Source organism: Melanotaenia boesemani, chromosome 9 (assembly GCF_017639745.1).
Source record: "Melanotaenia boesemani isolate fMelBoe1 chromosome 9, fMelBoe1.pri, whole genome shotgun sequence".
Taxonomy (NCBI): Eukaryota; Metazoa; Chordata; class Actinopteri; order Atheriniformes; family Melanotaeniidae; genus Melanotaenia; species Melanotaenia boesemani.
Window position 1 is genome coordinate 1381176 of NC_055690.1, and position 13315 is coordinate 1394490.

Below are 13315 nucleotides of genomic sequence, written 5' to 3' on the forward strand. Positions count from 1 at the left end.
GGTGATGTTCGGCACGGTGTAAAAAGTAGTTCCAGGGTGATGTTTAGCACAGTGTAAAAAGTAGTTCCAGGTTGATGTTCAGCACAGTGTAAAAAGTAGTTTCAGGGTGATGTTCAGCACGGTGTAAAAAGTAGTTCCAGGGTGACGTTCGGCACGGTGTAAAAAGTAGTTCCAGGGTGCTGTTCGGCATGGTGTAAAAAGTAGTTCCAGGGTGATATTCAGCACGGTGTAAAAAGTAGTTCCAGGGTGATGTTCTCCAGGGTGATGTTCAGCACGGTGTAAAAAGTAGTTCCAGGGTGATATTCAGCACGGTGTAAAAAGTAGTTCCAGGGTGATGTTCGGCACGGTGTAAAAAGTAGTTCCAGGGTGGTGTTCGGCATGGTGTAAAAAGTAGTTCCAGGGTGATGTTCAGCACGGTGTAAAAAGTAGTTCCAGGGTGATGTTCAGCACGGTGTAAAAAGTAGTTCCAGGGTGGTGTTCAGCACGGTGTAAAAAGTAGTTCCAGGGTGGTGTTCGGCATGGTGTAAAAAGTAGTTCCAGGGTGATATTCAGCATGGTGTAAAAACTAGTTCCAGGGTGATGTTCTGAATGGTGTAAAAAGTAGTTCCAGGGTGGTGTTCGGCATGGTGTAAAAAGTAGTTCCAGGGTGATATTCAGCATGGTGTAAAAAGTAGTTCCAGGGTGATATTCAGCATGGTGTAAAAACTAGTTCCAGGGTGATGTTCAGCACGGTGTAAAAAGTAGTTCCAGGGTGGTGTTCAGCATGGTGTAAAAAGTAGTTCCAGGGAGGTGTTCAGCATGGTGTAGCATCTCTTCTTCTAACATGTCTGGAAACATCTGGGAAGTGAGGAGAACAGTTGCTGGAGTTTTAGGAGAGAAATGTTGTCCCATTCTGGTCTGATGCAGGATTCTAGCTGCTCTACAGTCCTGGATCTTGGTTGCTGGATTTCTGCTTCGATGATGCTCCAGATGTTGTGTACTGGTGAAAGGTCTGGACTGCAGGCAGGCTAGTTCAGTAGCCGGACTCTTCTCCTGTGAAGCCATGCTGCTGTGATGGATGCAGGATGTGGTTCAGCATCGTCTTGCTGAAATCTGCAAGGCCTTCCCTGAAAGAGACGTTGTCTGGATGGGAGCAGATGTTGCTCTAAAACCTCCATGTACTTTTCAGCATTGATGGAGCTTCACAGATGTGGAAGCTGCCCACGCCATAGGCACTAATGCAGCCCCATCCCATCAGAGATGCAGCTTTTCACCTGTCCACTGATAACAAGCTGGATGCTCCCTCTCCTCTTTAGTCTGCAGGACACGCCGTCCATGCTGGAAAACGTTGCCCAAAATCAATGACACCAAGATTTCTGATTGATCCATAGTTTTAACATTACTGACTGACACTGAGCGCCAATCTTTAGATGCTCATTTTTTGTTACAAAGACAATAATTTCAGATTTATCTTAATTTAGCTGAAGAAAATTCTGGCATTCCAAGTAATGAGTATTAGTCTAAATGAAGGTGTGTGAAAGGGTTGACTTTGTTGTTTTTATGCTGCAGGTTCAGTAAAATGTGAGACCAACCTCTAACAATGTTTTTATTCATGTTTCTGCCAAAATATTCTCTTTAATAATTCCTATTCTGTACTTTGTAGTTATTAATATATAACCCTCAAAGTTTCTTCCAACCTACACACAGACAAATAATCAGACTTCAGCAGAAACTTTGTGAAAAGCACTTTAATACAGTTTCTCATTTACCAAAAAATGCCCCCACCCACCCCAACCACAGACAGATATCCAGTGTAAAGGCACAAGCTATTAGTAGTGACTAGGGTTGCACATCTCTCTGTGATAAACGATTCGATATGCATCTAGATACACAGGTTATGATTCGATTAAAAAACAATATCCATTTATTACAGACCGATTCAATACTAATCGATTCAATAGTGTAAGAATGATACGATTTGATTCTACAGTTAAAATCTGTTGTAGATATTTTATAAAATAAATAAGTTAATTCCATTAAAGTGACATTACAATATTTTTTTAAATATGTAAAAGAAAACAAATACCCAAGCACTGTGGCTTTGTGGCACTTGCAAAAAAATAAAAATAAAAATAAAAAACAACAAAAAACAAAATCACATGTCAATGTATTTATTTTTAGACATGGAACAAAAAGAACATTCTGGCTGAATTATTGGATGGGAACCATCTAGAGGTAGGTACCACAAAGGTGCAACATTTCAATGTAAACAAGTTACACACCTATAAACAAAACTGTGCAAACCTTATAACGATGACCCCTGGGGTTAATCTCAAAATTTGGCCTCAGGCCTGGGGAACCAAAGTGGAGACAAAGCAGAAACCACCTTCTTATTCTCAACAAAGCTTAACACACAGTCAGCTTTATGTAAAAGATTAAAGATAAGAAAATAAATCAAACTGCTGCCTTTTGACCTGGGTAAGGTAATCTGATCCAGAGTGCTGCTCTACATTTATATTCTCACATGGCAGTTAAGTTTGACAAGTGACAAATCATTATTTCTTTTACATCACACACAGTAACGTGGTTCACCTACAGTATGCCTGTGCATTTTCCCAGACTGCTTCTTATCCATCATCACTGTCCACTGTTCTTTTGGAGGGCAGATTTTTCTTAAGGAAAATCAACTGATCCACATGCTCATGTTTGAGTAGACTGCGCTTTGTGGAAACAATATCTCCGGCAGTACTGAACACCCGTTCAGATGCCACACTGGTGGCCGGGATGCAGAGGTATCTTTTAGCGAGAGATGACAGCAGTGGCAAGTCTTGCTGCTTTTTCCACCTCTGTAGTGGGTTTTTTCTAAGGGCAATGGATCACGCTCTCTGTACCTCTTGACTTCTTCACTGGCCTTGTCTCTTACAGATGTAGCTGCCATCCTCACTTCAAAGTCTTTTCCCAACAGCTGGTCCAACGCTGACATTTTCTTCTTTTTGACAGGAGTGCCATCATCTGAAATACAAAACAATGACCTTATATTAATGGCTTTGTTTGCCATGTTTCAGTGGTGCTTTTTTTGTACCTGACTTAACCATTTCCTGTATTTGATGTTCACAATGAATTACACTCTTGTTCACATATGTGAAAGTTGTATCATCACCATCATTATTAAAACAATTTCTTTGTATGTGGATTCTCTCATAATATTGTATGTGTGGTTGTAGTATAGTATTTTGCAGCACAAATTTAAGCCAATGTCAACTCTTTCTTGATTGTAAGTTATAAAATATAAAAACCTTCTGGCTCATCTTGGGTGTTGGGTACATCAATGCTGATGTCCAGATCGCTAAGGGCAGGTTCAGTCTGACATGGATTTGTCTGTAGTGGGCCTCTCTGGACTGGATCCCCTGTTGCTAATGCCTAAAAAGAAAATAAGATACAGAGAAACAGCAGTTAGAATAAATCTAATGGCAGCAGCAAAACAACAGTAGACTAATAGAATGCACTGTAATGTGTATTTTGTGTTGAGTAAATGATGTTGTCTTAGGGGAATTACCTTGTTATGCAGGGATGTAGCTTCTGCTGTTATGCTTGTGTGCGTCCGCTCAGCATCATGGTCCGTCAGGAAGGGACGAGACTTGAAGCGGGGGTCCAGAGCTGCTGCAGTGTTGAAGAGATCATCTAGGCTGGTGTAGCGCTTCTCCAAGTCATTTCTGAATGCTTGTTTCATCTCTCTGATTACCACTGAGTCTTCATGTGATGCTTCAAAGTTCTTTTTAAGCTTCGCTCTGACAGGGGAAATCATTGAGAGTGTGGGCCGCTTATCTTTACACATGCTGGTGGTAACAAGTTTGACCAACGCCATTAGCTTGACAATGTCTTCAATATCACAGAAGTCTTTGTCCTTAAGAGTGTTAACCTCTTCTCCTCTTCTGAGATCCCTGGACATGAGTGCTGCTGTTCCAGTACACGTTCAAGCATATTCTCGGTACTGTTCCACCGGGTGGACACGTCTTGGATAAGTTTGTGGATAGGCAAGGCCAGTTGTTTCTGTTTGTCTTGTAGAATTTCTGCTGCCCTGACACTGCGGAAAAAAAAGCCAACCACTCTCCTCACCCTTCCCAGCAACCTTGCTACTGTGTCCACTATAAAGGCTTTCTGTGTGGCCAGATTTATAGTGTGTGCAAAGCACAAGAGGTGAGGGCTCATCTCTGCTTCCACGCCAGCTAAAACCATGTTTGTGGCATTGTCAGTTACCAGGGCTGGCTCTTTATCAAGAAGGTTCCAGTCCGCACATGCCTGTTTCAGTAGAGCACCTACATTCTTCTCAGTGTGGGATCCTTTGAATGCCCTGGTCTGTAAGACATGAACATTTAACTTCCAATCCGGAGCGATGTGGTGGGCCGTGATCGTCACATAAGACTCCGCCGCACATGACGTCCAAGCATCTGTTGTTAGTGCCACTCGTTTTGCATTTGCCAGTTCTTTTTCAACTTGGCTCTTAACTTGGGTATACAACGCTGGCATGCACAGGTTAGTCATGTGATTTCAGGACGGTATCTTATACCTGGGCTCTAAGGTATGAATCAAATCCTGAAATCCTTCCCACTCAACTATACTGTAAGGACATAATCCCTTGGCGATAAAACGCGTTATCATCGGCGTGATTTCCTTAGCGCGTGCTGAATTGTGACCAAGTTGCTGGAAAGAGTTAGGGATTGTGGTTTCTGTTCTTGGCTGTGTGCTACTGCTTGCTGCACGCTTCTGCTTGTTGAACTCACCATACTCTTGACAGTGTTTCCTTCATGCATGCTGGTCGAGATTTGTAGTGCTGCCAGTGTACGTCAACAATGCTCTACACAGTTTACAAATAGCGTGGCTTCTGTCCAGCTTCCCTTCCTTTTTATAAAACTCAAAAACTGTCCACACTTTGGATTTTTGTTTCACCAATGCATTGAAAATCATTCTCTCTGTATTATCACCTCCATGGCTCAGACCGACATTGTCGTTCTTCACCTCCTCCATTTTCCGTGTTGTCACTTGTGTATCACTCATGCTAAATTACCAGCTAGTTTCCTCGGCAGCTTCAGCTCTCGCGTTGTTTTAGAAATGTTGGTGCATGTATGATACTACCAACCGACTAAAAGTCTCGCGATACCGGTTCCATGACTCTCCAACCAATTCATCTAGGAATTCATGGCTAATTCATATCAGTTGAGGAGGCTGCTGCCGATGCTGCCGTATCCCTTTCTTGTCGAACCAAATACCCGGTCACATCGGTTTATCGTTTACAACCCTAGTAGTAACAGTGACATGTTCATAAAGCATGGCACCAAATAAAGAAACAAAAGGGCAAATCAAACCCTAAAGTCTAAGTCCACAGCCCCCCTTCGCTCACAAGGCTTTGAAGGTTATTGGTCATTTTGAAGTAAGCTTAAATTTCGTTTCTGTTTGCTACAGAGGATGAGGAATCACTTATTTAGTTTTTCTTTTTTTGTTAGTTTGTTTTTGTTTGTTTTTTTCATGTTGAATTTCCAGGAGGACTTCAGGCTTTAGGGGTTCTTTCTAAAATTACCAATAGGTTTTATTTTGGCAGGTGTTTTTAGTTCTTAATGAGTAAGGGTATGGATTGAAAACAACAGAAACTTTGTAATTTAAGGAAGTTATTAACAACTCACTCTGTATTAAAATGAGCCCTGCCAGTGTTGTAGCATTGTGTTAATAGTGCTTTAGTGTGTGTTACCATTTACTGCTGTAAATGTTTAAAGTTGAGCTAATTTTAAATGAATTAATTTAATTTGTAGCATCGCTGGTCTTTCCTGTGACATGCAGCCTGATGTTAGCAACTGAGTAAATATACTTAAATTTCACCACTGGGTAAGAGCCTTAAACTCTGTTTGGTGTGTTTTCAAAACGAGACAGGGATCGGCTGTGACAGTGAGAGTTCTGAGATTTTAGGGACAAAATGGAGAAAATACAAAGACTAAGAGATAAAGGGACAAAAGAAAACACGGAGAGGAAGAGAATAAGAAAAAGGGAGAGCAATATGAGTAAAAGGGACTAATAAAAGAGAAGAATAAAAAGACAAGGAAGAAGCGAGAAAAATACAAAAACTACAAGAAAAAGACATGAAGAGAAAAAGGAATAAAGGAGAGCAATATGAGTAAAAGGGACTAATAAAAGAGAAGAATAAAAAGACAAGGAAGAAGCGAGAAAAATACAAAAACTACAAGAAAAAGACATGAAGAGAAAAAGGAATAAAGGAGAGCAATATGAGTAAGGGTAAGAAGAAGATGAAGAAAAAAGACAAGGTCAAGAGGAAGAGAAATACTAAGACTGTGACGTTTGTCTTAAGGAAGACCGGGTAATTCAGCCCACACACACAAGGAACAGTTAGAACCGTTTATTTACGCCTGGAGAGGCGGAGACAGGCAGGCCGCTGCTGGGACCAAATAGAGGGATTAGGCGGTGATCGGTGGTCGAGTCAGTCAAAATTTATTTACAAAGCGATAAAAGAAAGATCCAGCTAAAACCGATAAGAGTCTTTCTGCCTGAGTGCCGACCAGAAGGGATGCAGTGTTCTTCAATGAGTCCTCCAGATCAGTGGGAAGCAGGGTATCCCTGGGGGTGGTGAGGTAGTCAGTCCTTCTCACGACCAATGGCTCCTGTTGCCCCAGCTACAATCCACTACAAGCACAAAAAAAAAAAAAGTAGTCCATACTGGAAAAGTGAAAACCAAACAAAATCGTGGGAAGATCGACTGATGATATAAGAGAGAGGGCACTTAGCTCTATGGAAAGGCGAAGCATGCTTCACCTCTCCACGTATCCAGTCAGACGCCCTCTCTCGTATCCTCCCTCCCGCTGCCTTGTTCCGCCTCCACCGGTTCTACACGTCGCCGCTCCCTCTCCGGTCCCACAGCTAGATATCCGCCGTGCTTCGGCTCTGGAGGCTGCTCCACGTTTCTGCTGTTGTTCCTCCACAGCCTCTTCCTCTCGTTTTGTCCGGGTCTCACTTGCAGTCACTCGGCCCGTCGCACGCACATACAAGCATGCACACACACAAACACACATACCTCTGACACTCCCCCCTGCTTAATGTGTTCTAGTTCCTGGAACAGCCGGATGTCCACTGGGCAGGTTCACTGTGCCCTTCTATTATTCACTCTGATATCTATGTGGCTGGATTCCTCTAGTGGACCGTTGGGATCGTCGGAGCGCTGGCTGAAGGGGTTGTACCTCATTACCTGCCCCTACAATGGATCAGTCCCCAGGCAGGCCATTGGGTATCACTTGCCTGTGTAGTCTCATTCACAGTTTCTTGGGGTGCATAATGAAGGCAAGGCCTGAGCAGATTTTGGTGCCATCAGTTTAGGGCCATCTTTACCCTCCGCCTAATACAGTATACTGGTCGCTAGGGGTGTGGTTGGCTCACCACCACATAAGGCACCTCCTCCCACTTGTCTCCCAGCTTGCCCCCTTGTCGTCTCCTCTGATCCAATACCAAGACGCGTTCCCCAGGCAGAAGGGGGGCCTCTCGGGCGGTCCGGTTGTACAGTCTTTTGTTTTTGTTTGCGGTCCTCTGTAGGTTATAAGATGCTGTTCTGTAAGCATAGCATAATTGTTCATTATGCCTACTCACCCAGTCTGCCATGCTATCAGGTGGCATCGGCCCGTCTGTCCCCATCATCATATCCACAGGGGTCCTGAAGTGTCGGCCGAACATGAGGAATGCTGGGGCATAGTCTGTGGAACTATGGACAGTATTATTGTACGCTTGGACCAGCCCAGGTAAGTACTCCACCCACTGGCCTTGTTTCTCTGTTTCCAGGGTGCCCAGGAGGTTCAAAAAGGTTTGGTTGAATCTCTCACAGGCCCCATTCCCCATTGGGGAGTAGACCAGCTTTTATGACTCCCATAGATTTGGGACAGTTCTTTGATCAGCCTTGACTTAATGTTAGGGCCTTGGTCTGAATGGAGCATTTCAGAGCAGCCAAATGGCTGGAGAACATGAGTCCATAGGGCTCAGGCTGTTGTCACAGCAGTTTGATCTGTGGTGGGGACACGCCATGCAAACTTGGAAAACATGTCTGTCATGACTAGTATGTTTTGATATCGGCTTGTGTAGCACGCAGTGTGGGCAGCCCTGGATCCAAGTGTGCACAGTCTCTTCCATCTGGAACCAGAAAAACCTCCTCCTCAGTAGGGAGAGCATCCTCTCCAGCCCTGGATGTCCTGCCTGTTGATGGTAGGCTTCCCAGAGTGACCGGGCCTGAATAACAGGGACGACAATCTGTTGCAGTGCCTCTAGAGCAGGGGTGCCCACGTTCAGTCCTTGAAATCTACCATCCTGCAACTTTTAGATGCAACCCTTCTCCAGCACATCTAAATTAAATGTCATCTGCATGTTATTCAGCGCTGCAGTGGCCTGGTAACGAGCAAGTCATTTGATTCAGGTGTGTTGGAGAAGGGATGCATGCAGGATGGTAGATCTCGAAGACCAGACTTGGGCACCCCTGCTCTAGAGTCTGTGATTCCTGCACCTTTCTACACACAACCCCCTCCTTGAGTTCTAACCACTTCCAAAGACTCAAAAATCTCTTAACTGGCAAAGCCATTGATTCCCTCTCTGTTGAATCAGGGAACCTACCTTGTTCTAGATATCGTTTCACCTGACACAGTGTGGGGTCTTCAGTTTGTAGTCTCTTCAACACCCCCTCCCCCCTCAGCTGTCCGACAGGACCTGTAGGAAAGGTGGTGCTTCAATGGCCTTCACATGCTGTTCTGCATTTGACCCCTGTTCTGCCAGGAATTCTAGAAAGAACATCTGCATTAGTGTTGTGTTTTCCGGGACGATATTTGATGGTGTATTCATAGTTAGAAACTGTGCAACCCATCTTGGCTCCACTGCCCCTAGTTTTGCTGTCTGCAAATGTACCAGTGGGTTGTTGTCCGTCACCAGTAATCTTTGCTCCCCATAGGTAGCCTTTGAACTTCTCTACTATCGGCCATTCATATCAAGAAATTCTAGCTTAAAAGAACTGCAGTTGGCATCATTACGTTCTGGAGGGTGAAGGCTCCTGCTGGCATATGCGATGACCCGTTCAAAGCCGTCTTGCTTCTGGGCCAAGACAGCTCCAAGTCCACAGTTACTGGCATCGGTATAGACAATGAAAGGTAGAGTGTTGTCCTCGTATGCTAAAATCGGAGCTTGGAGCAGCTCTTGTTTGAGCTGCTGAAATGATATCTCACATTGACCTGTCCACTGGATGGGGGGTGAGCGTGGACCCCAGCTGTGACCTGTGCCAAGGAGAAACTCATTCAGCGACTAAGCAATTTTTTCAAAATCCCAGATGAACCGCCTGTAATATCCCACAAACCCAAGAAATGCACGCACATGTTTTACAGTGCTGGGAGCTGCCACTCCACAACACCTAAATCCACCCAAATAAAAACGCCACACTACCACGAGCCAGTCTCTCTCTCCTCCTGTCTTTCCGCCCAGGTGATTCTCATCTGCTGATTATCACCTAGCGGGAAGCGCGAGGCACACACATACAAGCACGCACACACACAAACACACATACCTGTGATAAATGTAGATTTAATCAAGTGCAGTGCTGTTTCCCAATCATCCTAGAATGCCTAAATCCTCTTTCCATTTTTGAGATATGTCTGGCAGCACATATGGACAGGAAGAGTGAAGCAGTGCTATGTTGCTATGAAGTGTCTTCCATCTTTGCCATCCATTATAAATCTTTCTACATCAGCAGAAACAGAAGTGACCTGGGAAGATACGAAAGGTCTCAGCTGAAGATATTCAAAGAAATGTTTATGGGGTACATTAAAAAATGCTTCTTATCATTGAAACAACATTGTAGTGTCATTTTGATTTAGTTTCCAATCACATGTATTCCTAAATTATACCAGGAAGAGAACACGGATGGACCAACACCAGCAGGGAAATCAGGATTTTGAGTTATCTAGGAGAGTAACAATTTAAAATTTCTCTTTTCCAAATATTTTAACAAATCACACCAGAGCTTAATACTTTTGTAATTGACAGGGTTCTTCTTAACTGTTAATGGAATTTTGTTAGCATCACAGGTTATCAGTGCCCAGGCAGAGAGGGAAGAGCATGCACATGAATCCATGCAAGTCTCTTTCCCTAAGATATGCATGTAACCAAAGCCAGTAGTGACGAATGTGGCAGGCCCAGTTGTAAGAGATTATATTGGGCACAGAGAGGCCACCCATATCTGGATGTAGATGGAATATCCTGAGTTTCTGCCATGTTTTCTTTTTTTTTTTTCTTTTGCCTTGCCAGATAAATTAATAACTTTTCTAGGTTTTGATTACTTTTTTTTTTTTTTAGACATACAGTGAGCATCTGAAAAAGGGTATAGAAGATGTGGGAGAATGTTCATCTATTACCATACATAGTGGGAGTTTATACCATTTGTTATAAGATATAGGAGGCCACTGGCAGTGTGTTTATAAGGGAAGTTAACTGCAATTTCAACCAAATTCAGAACTGCCAGTGGCGTAGCTTCACATTTGTTGAAATTAATTTTCTAGCCAGATCTGGAACTCAATTTACTGTAAGAATCGCAAGGATTGATTGTTTAATTGACGTCAAGAATAAAATGATATGATCAGCATATAAAGCTTTTTTTATGCTCAGTGTGTGTTGTGTAGTTTTATTTTCAACTGTGGAGTATTCTATTTGTTGTTTTTCTATTGTTCAGCACTTTGGGCAACTGCTGTTGCAGAAAATGTGCTATGTAAATAAACTTGAACTTGAACTTGAACATGTTCCTCATCAGCACTCCCCTGACCTCATATGCTTTCAGCTAATGGTTCTAATGCTAACCCAAAAAGTAGTGGACTAAGTGGGCAACGTTGGGGAATGCTTCTTCCTAACGGAAAACCGTTCGGAGCATTGACCAAGTGACAAATGATATTCGAGCATGTGAAATGTTGCACTTGTTCACGTAGATGTGCACACAAGGGCTTGAGACGCAATACAAGAAAATAAAAACATTTTCAATGTTTGTCACTGTGGGATGGCACTACACGCAACCAGCGAGTCAGCTTCACTGTCCAATGAGCTGAGAGCTCAATCTAGAAAACGCAATCTGCAAACACTTTCAGCATGGAGGAACAGGCCATTTCAGCTGTGACCTTGCTCCTTGCTCTGACTTTCCCATTCTTCGCAACACTTCACGCAAAGATTATAGAGATGTAAATGAAAAGGCAGATGAGTGGCACCAGGGTGAATTTGTTCAAATGTAGGTCCTGGATTTATCTGGATCCACCTTGAGGTCCGCCATCAAATGATATTTATCATGCTGTTTCCTAGTTTTTAAATTAGGGTGAACCCAGGGTTGTCGTTCTTTTTGGTTGAGTAGAGTTATCAGCAAGATAAAGCAAAATCTTCTGACTCTTCATCCTTCATGCCTTGTCGGTCATGAACTGCTGTGAAAATGTCAAAATTCCCTCCAATATTGTGCGCTGCACTGCTGCCCTTGCTGGTGTTTGTCACGTCCCGTGTGTTGGGTTTCACAGTTCTGAGTCCAGGACTGCTCCCAGGTCTGAGTCCAGGACTACTCCCAGGTTTCTGGCTTGGTTGGTGGTTTTGAACTTTGCTGTTTGAAGCTGAGAACTGAGTTTTAAACTTTCTTCCTTCAGCTCCAAAAACTATTATTTCAGTTTAGTCTTCATGTAACTGAAGGGAGTTCTGGCCCATCCGATCTTTAATCTGATCCATGCAGGTGATCAGAGTCTGGATCGGACTATAGTCTCCTGGTGAGATGGTTTTGTAGATGTGTGTGTCATCAGCATAACTGTGGTAACATGTTTAGTTGTTTCCATAATGTGAGCGAGTGGCAGCATGTAGATGTTGAACAGCAGTGGTCCCAGGACGGAGCCTTGGGGAACTCCACAGGTTATTTTGGTTCGCTCATATTTATAGTTACCTATAGACACAAAGTAGTCCCTGTTTTTTAAATAGGACTCGAACCAGTTAACTGCAGAACCAGAAAGTCCGACCCAGTTTTCCAGCCGGTCTAGTGAGACATTCTGGTTGACCATGTCAAATGCAGCACTGAGATCCAGCAGTACCGGGACTGAAATGTTCCCGCTATCTGTGCTCAGGCGAATGTCATTAAAGACCTGAACTAGAGCATCTCAGTGCTGTGGTGTGGCTGAAAACCTGACTGGTCGACATCAGAACAGGTATTTAGTGTCAGGAAGTTGTGTAGCTGCTGGAAGACAGTTTTTTCTAGAATCTGACTAAGAAAGGGGAGGTTTGATATCGGCCTGTAGCTGCTCATGAGGGACGAGTCCAGGTTTTTCTTTTTCAGTAGTGGCTTGATGACGCCTGTTTTTAGGGTCTGAGGGAAGACGTCTGAAAGCAGAGACGTGTTTACAATCTGGAAGGTATCTAAGGCCATGCATCCTGAAACATTCTTAAAAACCCGGTTGGCAGGACGTCAAGACAGCAAGTGGTGGTTTTCAGATGGACAAGGATCTCATCCAGGTTTTTAGAACTGACTGGAGAAAAGTGTGTCCTGGTGTTCGTGTCTCTGAGTGGACACAGGGACATATGTCCTACCCCTGGCATGGAAACACTAAAATCAATAATGCTGTAATTTTACCACTGAAATGATCCACAAGCTAATCTGCTGAAGGCCAGGGGAGGGGTGATGGAGAGAAAGCTGGTAGAAATATTTCAGTAGTATTTTCACCAATGTACTGTTTCTTGATAACATCTGTTTGGGCTTTTTGTTGACAGTAACAGCATCTCAAAGAAAACACAGGAATGATCAGACAAAGCAGCATCCATCACCACAACCTGGGAAACATTCAGACCTTTAGAGACGACCAGATCCAGACAGGGTCCTCTGTTCCACATGCTGAGTTAGACCAAAGTTATCAAGAACAACACAGTTCTTTGGTCCCTCTGTCCTCCAGGTTATCAGCATGAATGTTGGAATCACCAACAATAACTACACAGTCAGAGTCGACACAGATTACTGACAACAGTTCAACAAAGTCATCAGAAACGTTGCTCAGTGTTTAGGTGGCCAGTTTATGTTAAGAAACAACACACAAGAGGGGGAGGGCATCAACAAGCACTGATTTCAACTGGGGCAGGTATGGTCATTTTAGGTGAGTTACTGCTTGAGTTTCTGTCTTGGATTCGGGTTATTGTTTGCATTGCTGTTGTTGGACTCTGTCATTAGCACTTTCCTCTTATACAATTTTACTATAGTTGAGACCATGACGTGGATTACACCCACTGTTTACTGCACATGGCAAAGCGGAAAGAGGCG

The 13315-nt window shown here is 43.5% G+C and overlaps 1 protein-coding gene across 1 annotated transcript; it reads right to left on the bottom strand.

Annotated features, from left to right (window-relative positions):
- Window positions 1-2211: 2211 nt before the first annotated feature.
- On the bottom strand, window positions 2212-3934 carry LOC121646600. The gene is made up of 3 exons (XM_041995694.1): window positions 3536-3934; window positions 3276-3399; window positions 2212-2991 (listed from the first exon to the last, which is right to left on the bottom strand). The coding sequence occupies exons 1-3, from the start codon at window positions 3926-3928 to the stop codon at window positions 2663-2665; spliced, it is 846 nt and encodes a 281-aa protein (XP_041851628.1). The 5' UTR covers window positions 3929-3934; the 3' UTR covers window positions 2212-2662.
- Between the last annotated feature and the right edge of the window lie 9381 nt (window positions 3935-13315).